This window comes from Mchenga conophoros, linkage group LG3 (genome assembly GCF_057382185.1).
Source record: "Mchenga conophoros isolate Kocher_MC1m ecotype Shallow Benthic linkage group LG3, M_conophoros_male_GT1.1, whole genome shotgun sequence".
NCBI classification, from domain to species: Eukaryota; Metazoa; Chordata; class Actinopteri; order Cichliformes; family Cichlidae; genus Mchenga; species Mchenga conophoros.
The window spans coordinates 3,043,901-3,069,124 of NC_140528.1; the positions used below are offsets into that span (position 1 = coordinate 3,043,901).

The 25,224-nt window shown below is 42.3% G+C and overlaps 2 protein-coding genes and 1 pseudogene across 3 annotated transcripts in view; 2 read left to right on the forward strand and 1 right to left on the reverse strand.

Moving 5' to 3' along the window:
- The window catches only part of LOC146576990 (protein NLRC3-like), a 460,027-nt gene that overhangs the window by 355,409 nt on the left and 79,394 nt on the right, over nt 1-25,224 (forward strand). The gene's annotated exons all lie outside the window — the stretch shown is intronic.
- Nucleotides 1-25,224, reverse strand: part of LOC146576995 (uncharacterized) — a 259,842-nt pseudogene that overhangs the window by 173,891 nt on the left and 60,727 nt on the right.
- Nucleotides 17,660-25,224, forward strand: part of LOC146576996 (neoverrucotoxin subunit alpha-like) — a 37,329-nt gene continuing 29,764 nt past the window's right edge. The window contains exons 1-3 of the mRNA XM_085268147.1: nt 17,660-17,711; nt 19,600-19,662; nt 24,596-24,725. Of these exons, the coding sequence (XP_085124273.1) occupies nt 24,607-24,725 (119 nt within the window). The 5' untranslated portion in view covers nt 17,660-17,711; nt 19,600-19,662; nt 24,596-24,606. The remainder of the gene's footprint in view (nt 17,712-19,599; nt 19,663-24,595; nt 24,726-25,224) is intronic.

The window sequence follows — 25,224 nt, forward strand, 5'->3', positions numbered from 1 at the left end:
TATATACTATGGGCATCCTTACATTATTATTTATTACTAGAGCTACAATAATAAAGCAATGAGGAGGGGGAAGTAATAAATATGAAATAATGTATTTATGATGATTCCATGTGTTTCACTATCCACTCTGTGCAGGGGCAAAGCTTATTACATGTTTAAACTGTAGAGATACAATCATTTTACTGCTGTAAAATCCAACTTTTGTCTTATTTAAAATATAAATCTAATATAATCTGCTTCTTAATGTATGTTCTTTAAAATACAGCGTGTGTTTTTAATATATTATAATTATAATAATTATTATGTGGACATGCATATTAGATCGTTTTTAGTGAAATATAATCCCTCCAGAAAGGCAGGAAAAGCCCGGAAACTTGCTTTAAAACTAAATATGTTTCTAAATACTTTAAAACTAAATATGTTCCCTAAAACGGTGACAGAGCTACAGACCCATGACAGCCTTACACAGGTAGCCAGCAGCTGTGACCAGCACTACCTGTGCAGTTAATAAAAGGACAGGTAATGTTTGTCGCGCTGTTGCACACACAGCACGCTCGTTTGTTTCAGTTCGTCAGTAGCAACAAGACAGCTTACCAACATGTACGTAATAAGCTAATACTCCTGTGTGCTACACACTACAGTGTGCGCTGTGCACCTACTTGCTGGTTGTGTCGCATCAGTCTGTGTCTCTGAGTTAACTTGTGTTTCTCCTACAGCTCCGGACCGCTAAAAATGCGCGTGCTCTTTGTGAGCTCGTTCCCGGCTCGTAACCAGCGCGTTCTGCCGTCAAGGGCGATCATTGGTTAAATGTGATCATGTGACTGATGCAAGCCAGATCCTTTTATTTAGCAAAACTGTGATTAATAGTTAAATATTATTGTTGAGGGGCACAGACAGGACTCCGCACGCACACACACATAAAATAATAATAATCTTTTTTTTTTTTTTTAAAGTTGCCTCAACAAAAGGGCACCCATCAGGAAAGGGGCGGGTGCTCAAGCCCCTCTAGCCCCCCCCTCTGCACGTGCCTGCAGGCAACGTCCAAAGCCCCACAAAGGACCTACCAGCCCCCACACCCCACTGGCCCCGCCCAGATCAAGGAGCTGTCACAGCAGACAAAAATGTGAAGTCCGCACATAGTCGCCATGGCACCCACCAACCCACCACACCATCCCCCATGGAGCTACCAGGAGAGGCATACTGGCCCACTGAGGATCACAGAGGAGCAGACCCAGGGGGGCTGACAGCACAGCCCCACCCACCAGTCGTGCAGCTTATTTTATCTTGTCAGCGTGAGCCCCACCTAAAGGGGACAGAGGGATTAGTGAGTTGCATTAGTGGGGCAGGAGAGAGTGAAGCAGGGGAGCCAATGTCACTGCGATACGACTCCTCAACACCATCCAGCCTGCCCCACCACTCATAATGAGTCCTGCTGTGCTCTGTAGCAATGATGCATTTTATGTGTGTGTGCCAGGTTAGTGCTGTGGATTCAAAGGAGCACAGTTCCACTAAACAGGAGATCAGGATAAACCCCAGTAACCAACCCTGCCCCCGCCATCACATATTCTCAATCCCAACAGAGGCCAGCCCCACAATGACATGCCACACGTGATACACAGCCAATATTACTGTTATAATTACATCTTTATTACTTTCCTTTCAACCTCTTTATTTTGCACCTTAAACTTTCTTCGGTTGCTACAAGCCACAAAGTCCTTTATGGTTTGTCTCTGTTGTGTGGAGGGCTGTTTTTAAGAGCTCAAAAATGGGTGTATCAGAGTCAAACAGGCAGCACAGTGGAAAAGTGGTTGGCACTGTTTCCTGACAGCAAGAAGGTTCTGGGTTCAAATCCAACATCTAAGCTGTTTGCATGCTCTCCCCATGTCTGGGTCCTCTCTGGGTTCTCTGGCTCCCACAGTCCAAAGTCGAGCAGTTAGTGGGGTTAGGTTGATTGGTGTATGTGCCCATGAGTATGAGTGTACACGGGTGTTTCTCTGTGTTAGTGACAGTCTGACAGAAGGCTGCATCCCTCAGCCTCATGTGGGCTGTGTAGCCCCTTTACAACTGCAGTGAGAGCTCAGACCTGTTTCTGGTGGGTGGTGGACTCCTCCAGGGCTTCCCCTGATTCCCCTTCTGCCACAGAAGACTGCGGCCTCAGAAACTCATATCTGCTTTTTGCAAATGAAGCGAACCTGTTGGCTTCATCAGCAGGGGCGGATCTAGAAGGGTGGCATGGGGTGGCAAGTGCCACCCTAAAATGATCCCTTGCCACCCCAAGTGCCACCCCAGTTTTGCATATGACAGTGTTGTTTATTAAAATAAGTTTAACAGTTTGAGCGTAGTTACAGTCAGCAGTGAATATAAATGCTAAAACTGGATATATTCCATAGTGTCCCCCCCTCCACATTAACAAATGGTTCAGCCCATAGCAGGACGGCTTTTTTCTTGTTTTCAGTAGCAAGTGATGCTTATGATTGTGCCAGAGCACATTTTGAACAACACCATGGGAATTTCGGATGTTACACAGGTGGGTGGATGTTACACTGTGGAAATGAAGGAAGGTGAGTGTTATTAACCCTCTGTGGTCCACGGACACGCTGCACCTCCAGATCACATGACTGATGTGAGCTGACACAGCAACAAGCTGCAGCAACGCTGAGTCTGTTTCAGCCACATTGAAAGTTCGGACTTCAAAGTTTTTTACCAAGGGCGTAGATTGTCACGGACGGAAGTGACGTGTCCCCACCAATAATTTGATCTCTTCCAGTAAAGAAAATCAAACCCGATAGAAAGAAAGAAAACCGATCTGTCAGCGTCTCTATGGAGTGCCAGGACTGCCATAATGCATTAATTAAATACACCATTAAATAATTAATTAAATGTGGCAATAATTAATTAAAATTGGAATTAATTAATTAAATAGTTATGACACATGTAATTAATTATTTATGTATTTCACATTTTAATTAATTATTGCCACATTTAATTAATTATTTAATGGTGTATTTAATTAATGCATTATGGCAGTCCTGGCACTCCATACTTCTCACCCAGCGGTGCCCAAAGAGTTAAATTACTTCTACTGGAGTCCTGGTCATGTGACAAGTATGGCCAATGTGATTGGCTGAGCCTGTCAGGGAGCTCTGTTTAGTTTCAGCAGCGGCAAGCCTGCGCTGCGAGGAGGAGAGGAGGACGGCAGCAAAGAGGAAGAAGCTGGATGTAAGAAAGTGTTTTTCAAAGAAACCTGTGAGTCACTTAGAGCCAAGTTCACTCATAAAATGTGTCACAATAACGTTACAGGTAGTGATGGCTAAATGAAGCTTTCTGAAGCTTGTATTGAAAAACGGTTCATTACTCGAAGCTTTTCAACACAGTCCTCTCTGGTGACATCTGGTGGCCAAAAATATGAAGAGCAGCTTGAATCCACAAAAGAAAACCAACTGCTTCATAATGACTGCTCACTCTACAGAGTGGAGTTCTGTCTGATATTGGGCCGCCGCTGTGTTGCTTTGAACGTGTATTTTTTGGTGGTTAAAAAATGTGTTTTATTTGTTTAATAAATAGTTTTGACCGGTAAACTCTCCTTGTTTAAACATGCACCATGGTGTGGTCTTTCTTTGCTTGTGACTTCTTGATGTTGGTAAATACAATAATTGAAAAATACCACGTTACATATATATACATGTAATAATGTACAACACATTATGGAGTATGCTTCTGCTGTGAGGTCCTGCCTCCATGCAGGTATGCATTTAATCGCCGGAGGGGTATATTTATAAATAATATTATCCATCCATCCATTCGCTTCCGCTTATCCTTTTCAGGGTCGCGGGGGGCGCTGGAGCCTATCCCAGCTGTCATAGGGCGAGAGGCGGGGTACACCCTGGACAGGTCGCCAGTCTGTCGCAGGGCCAACACACAGGGACAGACAACCATTCACACTCACACCTAGTGGCAATTTGGATTATCCAATTAACCTATCCCCACAAGCTGCATGTCTTTGGACGGTGGGAGGAAGCCGGAGTACCCGGAGTGAACCCACGCAAACACGGGGAGAACATGCAAACTCCACACAGAAAGACCCCGGCCTGATGGTGGAATTGAACTGAGGACCTTCTTGCTGTGCGGCAACAGTGCTAACCACTGTGCCACCGTGTTGGTATAAATATAATAAATAATATTATATTAGGGAAATTTTCCCAGACATATTTTTGACCTGGGGGTAGAATTGATTGTGAAATGGAAAATGCTTATGAACTTGCAAATGAAAAACATGATGCATTGACGGTAACCCTTTTTCATTTTTATTTAAGCAGAGAATTTGTTCTAGTGTGCGATGGCCGAACCTGTTCCTTTTCGTGGAGATCATTTCTCCTGCCTTAAGGAAAATCCCTTCACATGGCACAGAGGAGGCTGGAGTGCAGAGAAACTGGTAGAGATGCAGTTGTACAGTCTACCTGGGCCCCACAAACTATCAGCCAAAGAGAATAAAGAAATTCAATTGCTGCACATTTGGCAGACTAACATTTTCAGATGAATTAAACAATAAAATATATATTTTTACAACATTACATGTAAAGAGTCAAGTGGAAGTTTTTCTAAAGTTATTTAATGATATTTATATTATGGAAGCAGATTTTTGACATTTTATCTTTTTCCCGTTTTCAGATATAATAAACACGCACAAAACAAAAGCAAACAGCCAGAACACAAAGCTGGAAAACCCACCGGATCGACCAAAATCAACTCAAAATTCTCCCACACAACAGAACCTCCTCTATTCCTCACTGCCTCCAAATCTCTCAGTGGAATGATCAGTGGTTCACTATCTGTCACCACCAAACACTCCACAAATCCCGCGAATGATTCACTTCCTTATAAACCATTGAATCAGACACCGAAGCAGTTAGGTTCTAAATGAAGCTTCGGACGTCACTGATCACTCTGGCCAAACGAATCAAGCTTCGACACAGAGCTTCTGAAGCAGTGTGTTGATTTTTTTTTTTTTTTTTGTCCCGTTTGGATCTATAGCCATCAGAATTGTTGTCTTAAGGCCAAGAAAGATGCCAGGCGGATTTATTTTACCAAGTGGATCATCATGGCCTTGCCATATTGGTCCATTTGATTGACCTTTATTATAATTATGAATTTATTTTATTTTCAGTTGCAAACGGGACAGACATGACTGTGGGATAGGACAGGGGGAAAGAATGAAAGAAAGAGAGGGAGAGAAAGAAAGAAAACCAAAGGGGAGAAGAGACGGTGAGAAGGGGGGAAGAGAGAAAAAACAAACAAATAAAAAAAACAAAACTCCTGGGTCACCTGTATGGAGAAAAAAACCCAGAGGAGACAGCAAACAGCAAAGAGCAACATAATAAAAAAAAACAGCACCATCACAATAAACTAGCTAGCAGTAGATATCAGTAGATACTAAATAATAACCGATATTGTGCAGCACGCAAGATAGACAGCGCACAGTGTGCTTTGAGGCAGCAGCCAAGAAAGCTGTAGTCCGTGTCTGTGAATACACATGTGTACACCTGTGTGCATACCTGTGTGGATCAGCATGCTTGCATTCCAAAGGTTTCTCCATGTAACGATCTGCTAGAGGGTGTGGGGGGGCCACAGCCCCGTCCTTTATGGTATCAAGCAGGTATGGAGGAGCTCAAAACTCCAGACATCCAGAGGCCCCCAGAACACAAGAGACCAAGGAAGACCCACAGAGGGGCAGCCGCGCCACTGTCCCAGTAAGAGCTGAGGAGAGTCCCAGATGAGGGCTCATTCAGCAGCCGCGGAGCAGAAGCCAGGGGGAGTTGCAGTGACGCGCCCGTGAGCTCCGCCGGCAGCCAGCTGTGCCTGAGTGACCGAGCCCCAGGCCGAGAGGCCGGGGGCACCCCACCTCCGAAGTGGCCCGAGCGAGCCCCAATAAGCGGCCGCCAAGGAGTGAGTGTGTTGATTTTTTTGACACGCACCGGAGCTTCAGCTTCAAGCGGACCATCAGCACTGTTAGTTCTCTCAGTCTCAGAGCAGCGTTTCTAATTTTGATTGAAACTGTCAGAGAAAACGGCAGCCTCGAGCAGCCCGGATATTAGTTTACAGAGGCTGTTAGAATTATATGTCTAATGTTAAAATGTTGGTGACACAATAATTTCATCCTAATGGCACTGACATATTCATAGGGTTCATTTTTGAGACAATATATCATGAGGTAGTCACGATTTTGCAAATTTTCCACCTTGTAGTGCAGTTTGCACAGTTTTAAAATGCACTCAGCCTACAAACATTACTGACGAGTCAGGATCTGCACAAAGTGACAGAAACACTGAAGCAGCTGCACATTTTATTCTTATTGTCATGTTTGTCCTGTTTGTCAGGTGACAGAAGAACCAACACAGAGCTCAGAGAGCAATGGTGACACAAGGTCACAGGTGAAACTGGAGGATGACCTGATGGTTCATGACTGTATTTGAAGCACATGTGTGACTGCATGTATGTGGAGTGTCTCACTGTTATTGATCAGGTGACAGAGGCAGCTCTGCCATGTAGCTCAGAGGTGGAGAGGAGAGCTCACAGGTGACTGTAGATTAACTAGTATTTATCATGACAGTTGTCAGGCTGCTGATGTAAACTGATTCATTAATGTATGTTTGACAAAGAATCTGAATTGACACGTCTCACTTTTTATATGACACGAATCCATGTGTTACTTTATCAGGTGACAGTATGTCCTAGTGCAGTCAGAGGGGAGGAGCCAGGGCCAAAGGTGAGGCACATCAAGCACAGAATAATAATTTAATCTGAGGATAAAACGCAGGTACTGAGGCTGAAAGAAGCTTCAGTGCTCTCAGAAGACTAAAAACATGCTAAGGTCAACAATGACTCAAACGAGATGAAACAATGCTGCTGTGTGTCCACCAGCAGAGACTGGACAGTATAGATGGAAACCAACATGCCAGCAGTTTGTCTCTGTTAGTGAGAGGAGCAGGCCTGTGTTTGGCTGCTTCACATAGTGGACACTGAGTTGTTGTGTGAGACACCAGTAGGATTAATGTCTGTTGCTGTAACAGCAGCTCATGTTTAGAATAAAAAGCTCACTGATCTGATCGGGGCAACAGTGCCTAAACTGTTGCATCATGTTGCTGAGAGATCTTTTACTTTGTGGTCATCTGAGATCATCATCAACTTTATTTATAAAGCACTTTAAAACAACCACAGCTGACACAAAGTGCTGTACACTGGAACTGTAAAATAAAATTACATGAGATATAAATAAAACACAAATAAAAGAAGAGTGAAATCATTAATTAAATAACTACTTCAATTAAAAGAGAAACTAAGTCTCACTGAGGTTAAAAGCCAAGGAATAAAAGTGGGTTTTAAGACGTGATGTAAAAGTGGACAGCGAAGGGGCCTCTCTAACATGCATGGGCAAATGATTCCATAACTTGGAGCCACAATAGAGAAGGCCCCGCCCCCTCTGAGCTTCCTCCTGGATCTCGGTACCTCCAGGAGCAGCTGGTCAGCTGACCTGAGAGACCGACAGGGTGTGTGGAGATGAAGAAGCTCAGAGAGGTAAGGCGGGGCAAGACTGTGAAGGCATTTAAAAACAAACATAAGAATTTTAAAATGAACTCTAAAAGACACAGGCAGCCAGTGCAGAGAGGCCAGCACGGGGGTTATATGCTCTCTTTTTTGAGTTCCTGTTAGGAGTCGTGCAGCCGCATTTTGAACCAGCTGCAGACGTGAGAGCAACGACTGACTGACCCCCACATAAAGTGAGTTACAGTCGTCCAGGCGGGAAGAAATAAAAGCATGGATCACTGTTTCAAGGTGCTGCCTCGAAAGAAAAGATTTTACTCTTGCCAGTCGCCTTAAATGATAAAAACCGGACTTCACCACTGCTCTGATTTGGTTGTCCAATTTAAAATCACTGTCCAACTTAAAACCAAGGTCAGTAGATGAGTAGTTTTATGGACAAAACCCACCAGGTCATTCAGTGTTCCCTTAGTACACTGAGTTCCCTTGTCTAGTTCGCGTCTATGTGTATCCTAAGTTCCTATATCCCCGTGTTCAGTCAGTGTTTGTGTCTGCCCTGTTCCCACGTCTCTGTTCCCTTTGTTATAGTGCCTGCCCGTGAGTCTGTGTTATGTTTCCTGTTTTACTTTGAAAGTCCATGTCTGATGTTAATGTGTCTGGTTTTGCTTCCCCTTGTCTCGTTAGGCCTGATTTGCCCCAGCTGTGTTTCCCTCCTGTTACCCATTCCCTGATTGCTCCCTCTGTGTATTTAAGCCCTGTGTTTCTTTGTGTCTGTGTTGCGATCTACCGTTTTCACACAGCCACACCTAACAAGTGCTAATGTATCAGAGATGTTGGTGTACTATAACTGAAGTAATGATGTTAAGTCCTTAAAGTCATATTCTTTATTGTCATGACTGTATTTGAAGCTATTTTTATTTTTGTATGATACCTGATTTATATGAAACATGGCTGCAGTAAACTAAAGTCTACAATACTTAGTCAGCCATTTGCTTAATAGTAATTTAACATTATATCATTCACATATAATATAATTCACATCGCACAGAGACTACAAGCCCATTATCATCAATGGAGCTCCAGTGGAGAGGGTGCAGTCCTTCAAGTATCTTGGTGTCCACATCTCCTCAGACCTGACACATTCAGGTCCAGACCAAAAAGGCTAGGCAGCGCCTGTATCACCTACGACAACTGAGGAAGTTCAGGGTCTCTCCAAAGATCCTCAGGATTTTCTATACAGGCGCTGTGGAGAGCATCCTCACACAGAACATGACATCGTGGTTCGGGAACAGCTGTGTGAAGGACCAAAAAGCTCTCCAGAGAGTGATCCGTACAGCAGAACGCTGCTGCAGGATTGCTCTCCCCCCGCTTCAGGACACCTACACCAGGAGATGCCGGACTAGAGCAGATACTGAAGGACCCGTCCCATCCTGGCAACAAACTGTTCCAACTTCTGCAATCTGGTAGAAGGTTCCACATCATCCGGGCAAGGACGGAGAGACTCAAGAGGAGCTTCTATCCCCAAGCCATCCGTGCCCTAAACACACACACCCGCCCTCTCACATCATCTATAATTGACTGAGACAGGACTCTTCCAGACACTAAACCAAGGCACAATGTACATTTCAATTCCTTTAATTTTAAATATGTTTATATTGTCTATCCTGTAAAATAGTCAGACGTCTATTCATATTAATGTACAGAATTCACCTGCTTGCTGCTACTACTGCACATTCACCCAGTGTATATGCTATATATATATAATACTATATATATATATATATATAGTATTATATATATATATATATATATATATATATATATATATATATATATATAATACTATATATATATATATATATATATATATATATATATATATATATATATATATATATATATATATAATACTACATATATATATATATATAGTATTATATATATATATATATATATATATATATATATATATATAATACTATATATATATATATATAGTATTATATATATATATATATATATATATATATATATATATATATATACAGTATATATATATATATATAGTATATATATATATATATAATACTATATATATATATATATATACTATATATATATAGTATTATATATATATATATATATATATATATATATATATATATATATATATATATACTATATATATATATATATATATATATATATACTATATATATATATATATATATATATATATACTATATATGTGTATATATCACTGCTGCCTGTAACTACGCTCAAACTGTTAATGCGATCTTATTTTAATAAACAACACTGTCAAATGCAAAACTGGGGTGGCACTTGGGGTGGCAAGGGATCATTTTAGGGTGGCACATGCATGCCACCCTTCTAGATCCGCCCCTGAAGACATCACATGTTTGCAAAAGTGCTCTAATGTTTTCGGAGACAACCCCTTGGCTTCCGTACTTGCGCATCGCTGTTCCACTGATGTATTGTTGTTCTAGTTAGAGTATTGTTGTTGGCCTATAGCCTATCATTCAGCATCGCCTCACTCAAAACACGCAATGGGTGCTTCGACTTACGAAAATGTTCGACTTACGAAAGACCTTCGGAAACGAATTAATTTGGTAAGTCGGGGTTCCACTGTACCTTACAGTGTAAACAAGTATGACTAGGTGTCTGTTGAGTCTCAAGTAAGTTGCCTGCAATGATATTTAAAGTCCAGCAGGTGTCAGTATGGAGCAAAACAGCAACACTGTGTCGACACAGTATCGGTACAGTTTGGGGAATGTGCTGAAACGCTTCACGAAGCCTCATCTACCCATCACTAAACAAAACTAACCTCAAACCTGAAATCCTTAGAAAGATATGCAGGGAGACGTGAAGGAGACGACACAGACGAACCAGCGACGAACACGAGACAACACACACTATAAATACACAGAGGGGAAACTACACACAGGAGGGAGGCACGGCCGATTCTGATTGACAAGACGAGACAGGGGAAACGCAAACTGAACACTCTGGCATAAGACACAGACCTTCACAATAAAACAGGAAATGCAGAAGGAAGCCACATAACAAACCCTAAAACTAGAACTCAGGAAACACTAAAAAACTAAGGAACCATGAGAAGAAACCAAAACTCAAAAAACACTGGGCCACCCACCCAGGACCATAACACTTCAGATCTGAGCAAGCACGCTGCCATGGGAACGTGACATTGACAGAGAAACCCCCGGATCCTCCCCCTGACATGACCGCTGTGGGCAGACCTCCACCCGCCCCACTCGGGAGTGGAAACACAAAACATTATTTTATGTCATGTGCTGGAATATACAGGAAATAGGTTTAAATGTTAAACACATTTCATCAAGTCAAAAACAGCTATAATATAATTTTATCTTTTCTTGATGCATAAAATAAAAAGATTAAAAACAATAAAACAATTAAAAGAAAGGCTTTTTAATTTGATTCATTTCTATATGATGGATTATGCAGAAAAAGTCTCGGGCTGGAACGTCTACTTTCTACTTTATTACGTATTCAAGTCGTGTTTTTTTAAAGAGTAAAGTAACCAAATACTTTTGAAAATAAGTAATCAGTAAAGACATGGGATTACTTAGTAACTGAGTACTTATTTCCAGTAACTTGAGCAGCACAGCTTGTAATGAAGTAAATGTTGTGTATGATGTGAATGAAAGAGAGCCTGGTGAGGTGAGTCAGTCTTTACACAGCTCTGTTAACAACATGTTGTTGCTGCTGCACAAAGATCAGGAATGCTGCAAACTGAATCTCTGCTGCAGGCAGTGACTCGTTTTTCTAGTTTAAACTTCCCTGGAAGATTGTTCAACTTGAAAACAGCCAACATCATTATCAACACCTCTCACTGTAAACTCAAACCATAAAACCCTTAAGGATCCACGGCCTTATGGTTCTTTAAACCGATGATCTTAAACATGTGAGCTCATCAGAACTGAAAATGAAGACAACCAGTTGGCTCAATTCTACCGAGTGCAGCTACATTTCAAGCTTAAATACATTTCTCCTGTAACTGTGTTTTCTTGGCCTCCATCAATGAAATACTGCACAGTTTATATTTAATAAATATGCAAACATTTTAAAAAGAAAACATGTTTAAGATAGTGTAAGTACTGTTGAATATGTTGATGGCAGGTTTGATGAAATCACAAACGTGGTCAGTCTGATGTATGATCTGATGCAAACTGCAGTTCTGTTAAATACTGTGTTGACATGTTGATGCGTCACAAAGATCAGGTCTGCTCCAAATGAAACTCTGCTGCAGTTACCAGTGTTTCCAGTTTAAACTTCCATGGAGACTGTGTGCTTGGCTGAAAACAGCAGCATCATTGAAACACGTCTGATTGTCATGAATATGATGTGAGAGCGAGCAGAGAGCTGATGCTGACTTCAGTAAAGAGCTCAGCTGTGACTGACTGTGTGGATTATATATGTTATACCTGGAAGTGTCTCTGCATGTCTGTGACTCTGGATTAATGTGATCCGTGAACAACTTTGTGACGTCTGCATGTTAGTGATGGTCTCACAGTAAAGTCTAGAGTATTACATGAAACATAACCTTATTGACGCCACTGATTTGTGTGTTGTTTCCCAGAACACGCGACTCTTAGCAAGACATTCTTGGAGATACACGTTTACCTCGTAAAGTCTGGTTAGCGTTGCTGAAAGGTTTTAATTCAACCCAAACGATGATGCTGAAATAAAAGTCCGAGACAAAACTGTTTGGTTCCAGTGTGTCCAAACTCTGATCTTGTGTTTCCTATATTAGAGCTGGAAAGCTGCTGAACACGTTTCCATGTTAGTTCCTGCAGCAGCCACTGAAACAGCATTTCTACAGTCCAGCACTGATTCAGCTCATAACAAGGTTCAGGTTGGTTCCTGCTGTAGACTCTAATAAAAAATGACTATCTATTACAAACCAGACAATTTTTTTTGGATTGACGTTTTGTAAATGTCCACAGCAGTAGGTGGAGGAGGAGCTGGGGCCCTCAGGCAGCAGACTCTCTTTGTAGAACCAGGAAACCAATCAGAAGGAACTCGGGTTAAAGAGAGCGAGGAGGATTCAAATGCAATGATATCCTGCTCAGCTACAGCTGACGGTCAGTGAGAAACAGCAGCTCATTAAAAGTTTTTAAATTACTGACAGACAGAGCAGCTGCTATGTAAAAGTGCAGGTTAGATATTTGGAGCCATCACTGAAATCCTCGATCAGCTCTGCTTTTGACCCCACATCTAAAAATGTCAAAGGACAGTTGGTTTGTAGACGTCAGGCTCTGAGGTTTACCAAGAGAGTCTAACAGGAAGCCCAACAGTGCACGTCAGAACTTCTCTGACACTGTTATACCAGAAATGTCCTTACCTGGTTGGCAAACCCACCAACCTGACACACCTGAAGTCTTTGGCACAAGTCGTGTTGACTATGTTCACTCAGGTGCTTGGTCTTCAGACCATGTTGTGATTGATGAACCTGACTTGACTCCTACCAAGACTGACTCAGATCTCACTGCACCACAGCCAGTAAGGTGGAGGCGCTCTGACAGAGAAAGACATCCACCTGAGAAGTTTCCTTATGAGGAAGTAGGAGAGCCGCTGACCTTGGCTATTAGCTCCTTTTCTCAAACCTCAGCTGTTGCATTCTCCACAACTGTTACTCCACCACGTCCACGTTGGTCAACGATGCATGAAGGGACTCGCCCGGTGGCGCCAGTGTCCGGCAGCCTGGCCTCTGTCAGTGCGCCCCAGGGCAGCTGTGGCTACAATGTAGCTGCCATCACCAGTGTGTGAATGTGTGTGTGAATGGGTGGATGACTGAATGTAGAGTAAAGCGCTATACAAATGCAGGCCATTTACCATTTAAGTCGTGTGGAAATGTGGAGAGTCTGTGAGCTGCATTCACAAACAGGTTGGATCACTCTGAATGACAACGATTAGAGGAGGGTCTTCCATCAGTACCAAGCTCTGCTGATTTTCATTAATAAAACTTAAACCTGCTCAGTGAAAAACAGAGTGAAATCAGACAAGACTGAGTCCACTTTTAACTTTGTTTCGTCAGATTTAACAGGAACTCATCTGAAGATCAGCCTCCTCCCTGTACGGGGAAAATTCCTATCAAGTCTCCACCTGTCCTGCTTCAGGTGAAGCCCCGCCTCCTTCCAGGAATCACCTGTGTGTCTGTGTTTAGTGTGCAGCTGTGGAGCTTGTTGTTGGTGTGTGAAGAAGCTGTAAGTTTGCTCTGTTTCCTCCTTTAACAGTTTGTCTTTAGGAACTTTATGAGCAGATCAGGAAGTGAGACGTTTGTATTTACATAAAATAAAACCAATGAGATGATTTGATGATTGGCTGAATCCACTCTGGTTATCAGTCAGTAACTCTGCACTCAAACATTTGTCTTTGATAAACAGTTTAAAACGATCTGAATGAAACTTTGGATCCAACATCACTGGTGGAACAATGATCGTCCCTTTAACTGGAAACAGATGAAACCAGTTTGTTCTTCAGAAGCCGACATTCAGGTTTTACTGAGTGACGTCAAAACAACATGAAGCTGCTCCAGCTCAGTTCAGGGTCACTGCAAACAGAGATAATCAGAAGTAAATACAGACTCTCTCACACACCATCAATATTTAAGGATGTTTTCACTGCGGTTTAAATCCTACATATACTTGATGTTGATGCAGGAGTAAAGCCTCTCAGAATCAAACACATTTAAGCCTCTGTGACTTAGGACTGTGTGAAGTGCACAATCGAACACTTTTTAATCTGTTTCAAGTTAAACACAATGAAGTGTTCAAAGGAAAAACATGTTACTATGTGAATCCTGCTTGATGGACCAGAGCAGAGCCTCCCTCTGTGCTCTGTTCATCACTCTGTCAGTCTGAGTTATTCATGAAGCACAAGCAGCTGATGATAAGCTGGTTAATGTTGGCACACACACACACTGTGACACTGTCAGACATGAGGAAGTGTGCAGGTAAACTCTGCTCAGAAATGACAATGAGGAGGTACACAGACTGATGGAGCTCATAGAGTGAGACGTTTATTTTACATGAAGTAAACCTGATGTATGATCTGATCTGTGGATCAAACTGATGTGTTTAATAACCTGTTGTTTAGGGCTGGGCGATATGGCCTCAAATCCATATCACGATATATTCTTCTGTATAACATATTTTCCACACTTAAAATCCTTTAATTTCCTCAAAAATCGAGACTGTGCCTTATGTATGAATTCTGGTTGTGCTTACTGACCTCGAACCGATTTTGGCTGCAGAAATCTGTTAAAAATGTTTTAGTACAACTTTGGTAAGCAGCACTGCTTGATGGATCGTCAGAGCATTACGGCTGCCGTAGGGAGGAGCTTCACGGAGTAATCTGGGTCCTAAACTCCGACAGCTTCAGGTCCCAAAGTCAAACGAACACAAAGAGTTAAAAATGGTCTAAATTCTTTCATCTTTAATTAAATCATCAGCGTTGCTGCTTTACCAGGTGTAACAATTAAGTTTAACATCCAGGTAGGGCTGCTCAATTAATCGAATTTTAATCTCGATTACGATCTGGGCTTTCAACGATCATTAAAAATGACTGAGCCGATTATTAGCCCCTCCCTCGTGCTTTACTCTCGCGCTGCTCCGTGTGGCAAATCGAGCGCACCTCTCTGCATTTCGAACACGTGTCACAACAATTAAGAGCAGCGGTCTCCGACCTTTTTTGCTCCACGGACCAGTTTATGCCGGACAATATTTTCACGGGCCGGCCATTAAGGTGTCGCGGATAAATACAACAAAATAAAACTAGTGCCGGTACCGAAAAAAAGAATTTATTCATAACACACGTGAAAAGACCCAGGAAAACCGAGTCAACGATAAAAACGATAACAAAATAACATGGAAAACCGATAAAAACCCTGAAAACTATACATTTCACACCTGAGCCTCAACTCTCGCGGCCCGGTACCAAACGACTCACCGACCGGGACCGGTCCGAGGCCCGGGGGTTGGGGACCGCTGATTAAGAGGACCCGAGGGAAGCTTGGAAAGCTAAACAGAAGTTATTTGGAGAGGAGAGTGACTGCTGTTGGTTGAAAAGAGGTAAAAAAAACTTCAGTGGTTTGGAAACATGGGTTCAGTCAGACGTGGATCAAGTAGACTGTGTGTAAACTTTGCTACGGTGTCGTAGCTGCACCACAGAGCAACACTGCAAAGTTCACTAAACATAGATGTTTACATTTTTCATTTATTTTTTTATATTGCAAACATTTGCACTGTTATCAGTATTTGCACACTATTTAATATTATTTTTTGACAACCTTTAAACTCATTAGTCAACACATTGTTATTGTTAAATAAATATTGTCAAATAATCGAGATCTCAATTTCAATGAAAATAACCGTGATTATCATTTTTGCCATAATCGAGCAGCCCTACATCCAGGCATCCATGAAAACAGAATTTATTCAATTTAACGGAGTTAGAAGTTAACAGGAAGTTAGCTCGCTAGTTTCCACCTAAACATTTCATAGCATATTCTGACTGAGAGATTTTTGAAACTAATTCAAACGTACAGCTCTGCTATCACTTCCAACATAAATGAAGACTAAACAGCAGTGGCGTTTGCAGGGTTACTGAAGTTGGACTACCTGGTATATAATGTTGTGCTACATGACTGCTAGCGACACAGCTATGTTAGCATAACATTAGCACAGTGAAGCTGGAGGATGAATGCTAACTTTTTGGCTTTCGCCATATTTCAATAGTGCTTCATCTCTTTGTTATGACTGTCGCCCGCCATAATTGCAGATGATAATTGTTGTAGCTGCTGCGATGCTTTCGACCAAAACAGGCGCAGCTTGATGACATCATCAACATGCGGTATAGTCACAATCTCTATCGTTGGCCAAATTTATATCGTTTCTATCGTATATCGTTTCTATGGCCCACCCCTACTGTTGTTACTGTTGATCAGCTGAGATCAGCTGTGCTACAAACTGGAACTCTGCTGAACTGGATTTACTCGTTTCGTGAACTTTTAAGAACGAATGCTTCCTTGGCTGAAAGCAGTGAACATAATTTAAAAAACAGCTTTACTTGCACATAAATCTGTCAGTAAAGTGTGGATAATAAATTCTGGTGGTGTTATAGGTTCTCTTGGTCAGCTTGGTGTTGGTTTGGCTCCTGCATAAAACAGTTTGCTCTCATATTTGACACTGACAGGAACAAACAGTAAAAAACACGACAACCAAACTAAAAAAGAGAGACGAGTTAAAGCAGAAGATATTTTGTGTGTCAGAACATGTGATCCTCACCAAGAGAGAAAAGCTCTGATTATTGTTGCTGAACTGTGATGGTGAACAGTCTCCTCTGTTGATCCCAGTGTGACTGAAGTCCGTGTGATGAGTGAGGACTGAGCCTGTGTTGGTCGATCGTCTCTAAACAGGATGTGAAGCATCAGTTCAGTCGTATTAAAGCCCTGAATAAACAGTCCTTCTGGATCCACTGTCTGTGTTTGGCTCCTCATCTTCAAAGGCTCAACACAAGATGTTGGTCACATCAACATAAAACACAGGATTTGCTGCAGATGTTGAAGTGTGTTCTCCATATGAGAGAAGCTGCTGATCGTGTTTGTATGTTAGCACCTGTAGGATCGATGAACAGCTCTGACTCAGTTCACTAACCAGGCTCAGGGGAATAACTGGGATATTTCCCCAACAGAGACGTCCTGCTGGGATCGTTTTCCTGCTCTACACTCTGGTGTTTCTGCTCAAAAAAACAACAAAATGAATTTCCATGAGCCTACAGATCGTGGACTTCTTTGAGAAACTTAAAGAAGACGCTTTTCTTTCCTTAGATTGAACTTAAACAAAGGATTTGAGGAGCAGAAAAGTTTTTAAAGAGAAATTAAACATATTAATAAATATTCTGTTTATTTTACGTTATTTAGGTGTTTAGGTTATTTTTCTGTTTTCTGTCACACGTCTGCTCTCGAGTCGTTATCAACAGTGTATCAATGCATTCCTGTGGGTGGAGACAGAAACACACACCCAAAAAGAGCTCAGAGCAAGAATAAAAGAGGAGGAGACGGGATCAGAGTGGGACAGTGGAGCTTGTTGTTGGTGTCTCTGTGTGAAGAAACTGTAAGTTTGCTTTGTTTCCTCCTTTAACAGTTTGTTTGTTTCTGTGATGTTTGGACCTGATGTTCTCCATCACACCGACACTCTCTCTCCCCTCTGTTCCATATGTGACAGAGGGGAGAGAGTCTCTCACTCAGAGAACCAAGGTTACAATGTAACCACACGTTCAGCTCTTGTGTTTGAATCCTCATGATTATAGATTATTGATCGGCTGGAATCAAACAGTTTGAAGAACATTTATTCGTGTGGCAGTTTCAGCTGCTGCTCACAAATCTGATAACAGGAACAAGTTAGTTCCACGAGGAAGACGTTCATCTGGGCGCGTTGGCCTCGTCGGTCATGTGACCGTGTTACTGTTCGGGCTCAAACTGATACGAGTGGTTTAGCAGGTGTGACAGGACGATGCTGCACAGCCTCATTGTTCAGGTGTGAGTCAGACTCTGAGTCTTTATACAGTCCTGTTTAACAACATGTTGTTCCTGTTGATGCGTCACAGAGATCAGCTGTGCTAAACTCTGCTGCGTGCAGCTACTAGTTTCTCTAGTTTGGTGATGGAAACGTCGATGAGACTGTTTCCATCACCAAACATCACGAGGAACACCTCTGACTCTGATTCTGACTCTGTGCATAAAACCACAAATATCCCTTCATGTCTGTTCATCTGATTCTGTAATGTGAGAAACTTTGATGTCTGAATTTTGAATCATTAATCATTAAAGTCCAGACTCGTAATTCTTAGAGGTGTTATGGAGCGTCTGCTGAGTCCAACAACATCATCACAGTCCTTCAGTTATGATTTCATATAATTGCAGTTTTGAGTGTTACAGTGATGTGTTTTCATGTTGTTGCAGGTCTCTGAGTGTCAGTGAAACCTGTCAGTTAAAACGAAGATCTTTCACTTCATTTCCCTCACTGCGTTTCTAGACCTGATTTTCTGATTTACATGCGCTCACTTCCTGTGTTGTGACAAGTTAATTATCCTGAGTGCGCACTGGGCAGGGAGACTCCGCCTCCATTAAAACCAACTAGATGTGGAAGTAGTGACGTTTTAGTTTAGTGCAGACGTGAGAGATGAGTGTCGTTACATTACTGTTCATTTTCTGTTACAGCGTTTATTGTCCACACGTGTGATCAGACAGGATTATTTCAACGATCTCATGTTTATTTTATCCTCCTGTAACTTTATGAAGAGCTAAACTGTCAGCACTAGTTAGTCCTCATAAGAACTGTTTGTGAGCTAAGAATCAACAATGACAAAGACTGTGAGTGTCATGCAGTGAGTCCTCAGAATTAGGCTGATTTTTAAGTTTTGTGTCAATCAAAGCTAGAAGCTGGTGTAGCGTTGAGCTTTATTGTTGATTAATTAAAAAAATATATGTAAAAGAAAAAAGGACTAGATGTGTTTTCTGTCTTTAGAAAAAGGTAAAATTGGTTATATTTTGTTGGGCTAATTCTGACCAATCGTGACAGTCCAGAACTTTTCCCTGCTGCTGTATCCTGTAACAATCAGTGTTGGGACTAACGTGTTCGTAAATAACGCGTTAGGTGTGATGATAACGCCAACTGATTTTAGTTTTATGATTCCTGGCTCCCATCTATGAGGTTTCTCATGTTTGTAAAAGTTACCTCATCATCCTCAGAGTCATCCTCCTCAACTGGCTGCTACTTTATGAAAACCATGTGTAACACCTGCACATGTGTTTGAAAAAACAAACGCTTTGATTTTGACACCCCAAGAAAATCTTCCTAGATCTGCACGTGTTCAGAGTAAGAGCAGAATAAACAGCAGCAGAAGCTGATTGATGAACAGCTGAATGACATATCAGCTGTAGCTGCAGCATCTGCACAGAGTTTGATTGGCTAACGCTGATTTGTTTGTTTTTTTAAACAGGACAGCAGAGAGAGAGAGGAGGAGATGAAGAGTGCAGCAGATTGATGAGACAGTGAAGAAGAGGTGAGCATCTGACAGAGCAGAGCCAGTTTAAAGGAGCCTCACAAGCTCACACATGACAGCTACATCAACATGGAGCTCTGAGTGTTTATTAAAGGATCATTGGACGCTCTGACACAGCTGACTGCAGCCTTTAGCTGTGAGCACACAGTGTCTCCATGAGCCTACAGATCGTGGACTTCTTTGAGAAACTTAAAGAAGACGCTTTTCTTTCCTTAGATTGAACTTAAACAAAGGATTTGAGGAGCAGAAAAGTTTTTAAAGAGAAATTAAACATATTAATAAATATTCTGTTTATTTTACGTTATTTAGGTGTTTAGGTTATTTTTCTGTTTTCTGTCACACGTCTGCTCTCAAGTCGTTATCAACAGTGTATCAATGCATTCCTGTGGGTGGAGACAGAAACACACACCCAAAAAGAGCTCAGAGCAAGAATAAAAGAGGAGGAGACAGGATCAGAGTGGGACAGTGGAGCTTGTTGTTGGTGTCTCTGTGTGAAGAAACTGTAAGTTTGCTTTGTTTCCTCCTTTAACAGTTTGTTTGTTTCTGTGATGTTTGGACCTGATGTTCTCCATCACACCGACACTCTCTCTCCCCTCTGTTCCATATGTGACAGAGGGGAGAGAGTCTCTCACTCAGAGAACCAAGGTTACAATGTAACCACACGTTCAGCTCTTGTGTTTGAATCCTCATGATTATAGATTATTGATTGGCTGGAATCAAACAGTTTGAAGAACATTTATTCGTGTGGCAGTTTCAGCTGCTGCTCACAAATCTGATAACAGGAACAAGTTAGTTCCACGAGGAAGACGTTCGTCTGGGCGCGTTGGCCTCGTCGATCATGTGACCGTGTTACCGTTCGGGCTCAAACTGATACGAGTGGTTTAGCAGGTGTGACAGGACGATGCTGCACAGCCTCATTGTTCAGGTGTGAGTCAGACTCTGAGTCTTTATACAGTCCTGTTTAACAACATGTTGTTCCTGTTGATGTGTCACAGAGATCAGCTGTGCTAAACTCTGCTGCGTGCAGCTACTAGTTTCTCTAGTTTGGTGATGGAAACGTCGATGAGACTGTTTCCATCACCAAACATCACGAGGAACACCTCTGAGTCTGATTCTGACTCTGTGCATAAAACCACAAATATCCCTTCATGTCTGTTCATCTGATTCTGTAACGTGAGAAACTTTGATGTCTGAATTTTGTTCTATCATTAAAGGATGTTGGCTGCTGTGCTTGCACATGCTCAGTTTGACAGGATGTTGGCTGCTCTGTTTGCACATGCTCAGTTTGACAGGATGTTGGCTGCTCTGTTTGCACATGCTCAGTGTGACAGGATGTTGGCTGCTGTGTTTGCACATGCTCAGTGTGACAGGATGTTGGCTGCTGTGTTTGCACATGCTCAGTGTGACAGGATGTTGGCTGCTGTGAAAGCTGAATGCTCTGTGGTTAGAAGTGATGTCACACATTAGGATAACTGTGCTCGCTCTCTGTCAGAGTAACAGAGAGCGAGCAATTTGACCACATGACCCTCAGTACACAGCATGATGTGCGCTGTAAACAGGAAGTAGAGGAGCAGGACTGAGGTAAACCTCTGAGGGATCAAACTGAGACTGAGCTCCAGATGTTTCCACATGTTTCTGCTCTGCGTGTGTTTGATGATTATTTCAGGTATAGATGATGGAATATGGCCAGTCTGATGTGAGCCTGCTTCTCTGACAGCGCCTCACCTCTCTGTGCTGCCCCCTGCTGGCTCTGATCATTACTGACTGAGTCCTTGCTGCCACTTTATTAGGTACAGCTTGCTAACACAGGCTCAGACCTGCTTTGCCTTCAGAGCTGAGCCTTAAATCTTCATGGCTCAGATTCAGCAAAGTGCTGGAAACATCCCTCAGAGTCATGTGATCAGTGACGTCTGCTTTCAGCACTGACAGATAGAAAAGTGCATCCACATAAACAGGATATATAATAATAATAATAATAATAATCAAATGCTGATTTTTTTCAGCCCTTTGTCTGAATGCTAATCCAGCTGTGTGTGTTTGTAATGACAGTAAATAAATGTCAGACTTACAGCTCCTGCTTTACTGCATTAAAGTGATCAGATGAGTTCAGCACTTTGACATGGATGGTAGTGAAAGCAGGAAATGACAAATGTAGCACAGCAGCAGCGTTTAACAGAAACTCTGGGATGAACATCATTCATAGAACAGCTTCCAGCTTCTTTTGCTCGGCTACAGTTTGGATGGATTTGCAGATGCAACAAGACTAAAATGGTTAGGGTCAGGAGGTCAAAGGTCAGAGCTCCTGTGGGTCTGAGGGCGGCCTCACGCTGGAGAAGGATGAAGGAGTCTGACCTGAGCCAGTGTTTGACATGAACACATCAGCACTGCTGTCAGTGAGCCTAACGACAGCCGTTAGCATCATTTCAGTGTTTCAGTCATAAAAACACTTCCTGTCTCTGTGGTGGTTACAGTGACATCATGCAGTTTGTGCTTTGACCTCCAGAGGGCGACAAATCAGCACAGACAGAGAGCTCCATTCAAACTTTGCTGCCATCAGGAATAATTCTTCAAATATAATCATCAGTGTTTGAGCAGTTATGATATCAGGGACAATCTAGACATGTGTGACAATACTGAACATGTCACATGACACACCTCAAACATCATGTGATCCACTCTCAGTCTGCACTTTCATTCATGACTTCAACAGGTTGAAATGAGCTTTGAATCAGAAACATTCAGTGAAATAAATCTTTCATGGATTCATGTGAGCAGCAGATGAACTTTGTACCAACAACATCTTCAATAACAGAGTCTGAATGAAGCTCAGGTGTTGATGCTGCTCACTGATTGGACGCTTGCTTTCAGCTCTGCTCTCAGTCTTTACTGCACAGGTGAAGGTAGAAAGTGTGACTGGATCTATAGACTGGAAACAGAGAAACATGCTGAACATTTGAAGCTTTGCAGCAGAAATGTTCATGTTACAAATACAGCAGAGCTGATCTGGGATCAGTGTGTTCACACCTGCAGCTACAACAAGGTTTCATGTCTCCACACGTCAGCATGTGAACTTTACTCTGACTCAGTCTGAGCAGTCAGACGGCATATTTTTAAAGTTAACACATCAGCACACACAGAGCTGAGCCCATCCCACCTGTGCTGAGTTTCAGGTGGAGCCCCGCCTCCTTCCAGGAAGCAGCTCACCTGTGTGTCCGTGTTTAGTGTCCAGGTGTGGAGTGGAGCTTGTTGTTGGTGTGTGAAGAAACTGTAAGTTTGCTTTGTTTCCTCCTTTAACAGTTTGTCTTTAGGAACTTTACTGTTTGTTCAGCTCGTGTTTGATTTCTTCACACAACAAACTGTGTGTGTTTGTATTTCCGGTCTCTCCATTAAAGTCAGTGTGTAATGTTTCCTGGCTAACATCAGCTGTGTGCAGCTTAGTTCAGCACAAATCTGCCGCTCCATAGTTCACGGTAACGGACTCACAGCTGGACCAACGAGGCCGAGTGTGTCCGCCACTCTGAGCTACGTTCGTGTTTGTGTACTTGTAGTTTGTACTTTGAGTTCACTCAGAGCCCACAGAGGACGCAGCGTACGTGATGACGTCACAGCCCTTTACCTCCTTTACTGTCACTGTGATTAATATTTACACACGAGACACCTGCAGAGCTCTGACGCTAAGCTAGCACACAGCATGCTAACGCTAAGCTAACACTAAGCTAACGCTAAGCTAGCCAAGAACCCAGAGTGACGTAAAGCTGAGTAAACACTGACCCCAGACCAGCACCGTGATAAAGTGAGCTGCTGCTGCTGAACTTGAACAGGTAACAAAGTGATGAGCAGTCAGGCTGCAGGTTTCTACCTGTTCATGTTTCTACAGTAGAATCACTTTGAAGTGTCTTTGTGCTGTTTCATCTTTGATTTGTGTTCATAAACACTCAGAGAAACATCACGTGACCTCATCAGGATCTGTGTTGGTGTGTGGGGCTGTACCTCAGCTTTATGTTGTTACATGCTCATTTGTTCATTTTAACATCAAAGTAATGTTATGAGGAGTAATGAAGTAACGTACTCCATTACTTTTAATTAAAGTGTTCTGTGTAATATGTGTAATAATGACTGTTTTGAGTAATGACCAACACTGATCACAACAAAGAGGAAATGCCTCCAACATGCACAAACATTTGAGCCACAACATGCAGTTAATGTGCACAAATGTCTTTGATATGCTGCTCAGTGATGGTGGTGACTGTCAGAGCAGAGCTACTGAGAATCAATAAGTAATATCAATGATGGGATCAGAATCACTAAATTCTTCTCATCCCTGTCAGTATCATACATGTGCTGTATAATGTGATAAATGTAGAGGTGCTGGCTGTTCTCTCACTCTGCTGTTTAGCTGTAAAGGACGCCTCCCTGCCTTTGTCTCATTCATGACCTTTAATAGTCTCTTCTAACATGCAGAGATCTGTATGATCTGTTTCATAGAGTCTAACCAGCCTGTACAGGTAACAACAACAGTCACTGCATCACTGACACACAAACGTCATCTCTGTCAATAACAACATTCATACATGGAATAAAAACACATCAGTGGATCATTGCTGGAGCTGATGTTTGTGCTCCTGGTGCAAAGGCTCTCAGTTTCCTCCTTGAAATAACATCAGTGGTGGGTCAGCGACATGCTTTCTTTCCCTCTCAGGTTTAAATATCTGGGACTCTCCACCGTTTGGTTTTAGAGCTGAAGAAGCTTCTCAGATGAAACGTCTTCCAGAAACTTAAAGACGTCTCTTTTCTCTCCAAGCTCCTTAGATCACATGACCTGGATGACTGAACCTACAGACATATTGACCTGGTTTCATGGTCACATGACAGGTCAGAGGTCAGTTCCTCCTGTTAATGTGAACTCACTGAGTGTTTGTGGTTTACCTCTCAGACTGACTGAAGATGATGATGGAGGAAGAGGAGGACAGAGCAGAGTCTGCAGGGTCCAGCTGTCCGTCTGTGAGGAGTGACCGGTCCAAACATAGCAATCCAGACTTCAGTGGTGAACCTGGAGCAACGAGGTCAGAGAGCTGTGATGACTCCGTTACATGTTTGTGTTTCCTGGATAAATATGACCTGAAACATCCTCAGATTGTTACAAAGATTCATTAAAAAGAAAACAATGAAAGAGAAAAGATCCAAATGTTCGACTTGGTCATTTGCTGTTTGAGGACAGTGATGCTCATATCTGTGGGGAAAGTGTGACCTGAGTGGGTTCATGTTTGTCTTTAAAGAACAGAGCTGCTCTGATTCTCTTTGTGTCTGATCTGTTAAACAGTCTGAGAGGTCACACAGAGACCCAGCAGCTAAAGCCTGGATCATACTGGCTGCTGTTACTCCATCAGGACAACACTGAACCACAGTGGTGTGGATGTAGTGGATAAATCCCACCATACTGATGCTCAGAGTTAACCACAGGGAACAAAACCAGATGTTACCTTCAGATTGTGACCTTTGGAGTGGACGATGCAGATTTCAATAGAGAATAAATGTTGTTGTTTTTCAGCTGTGAAGAAAGAA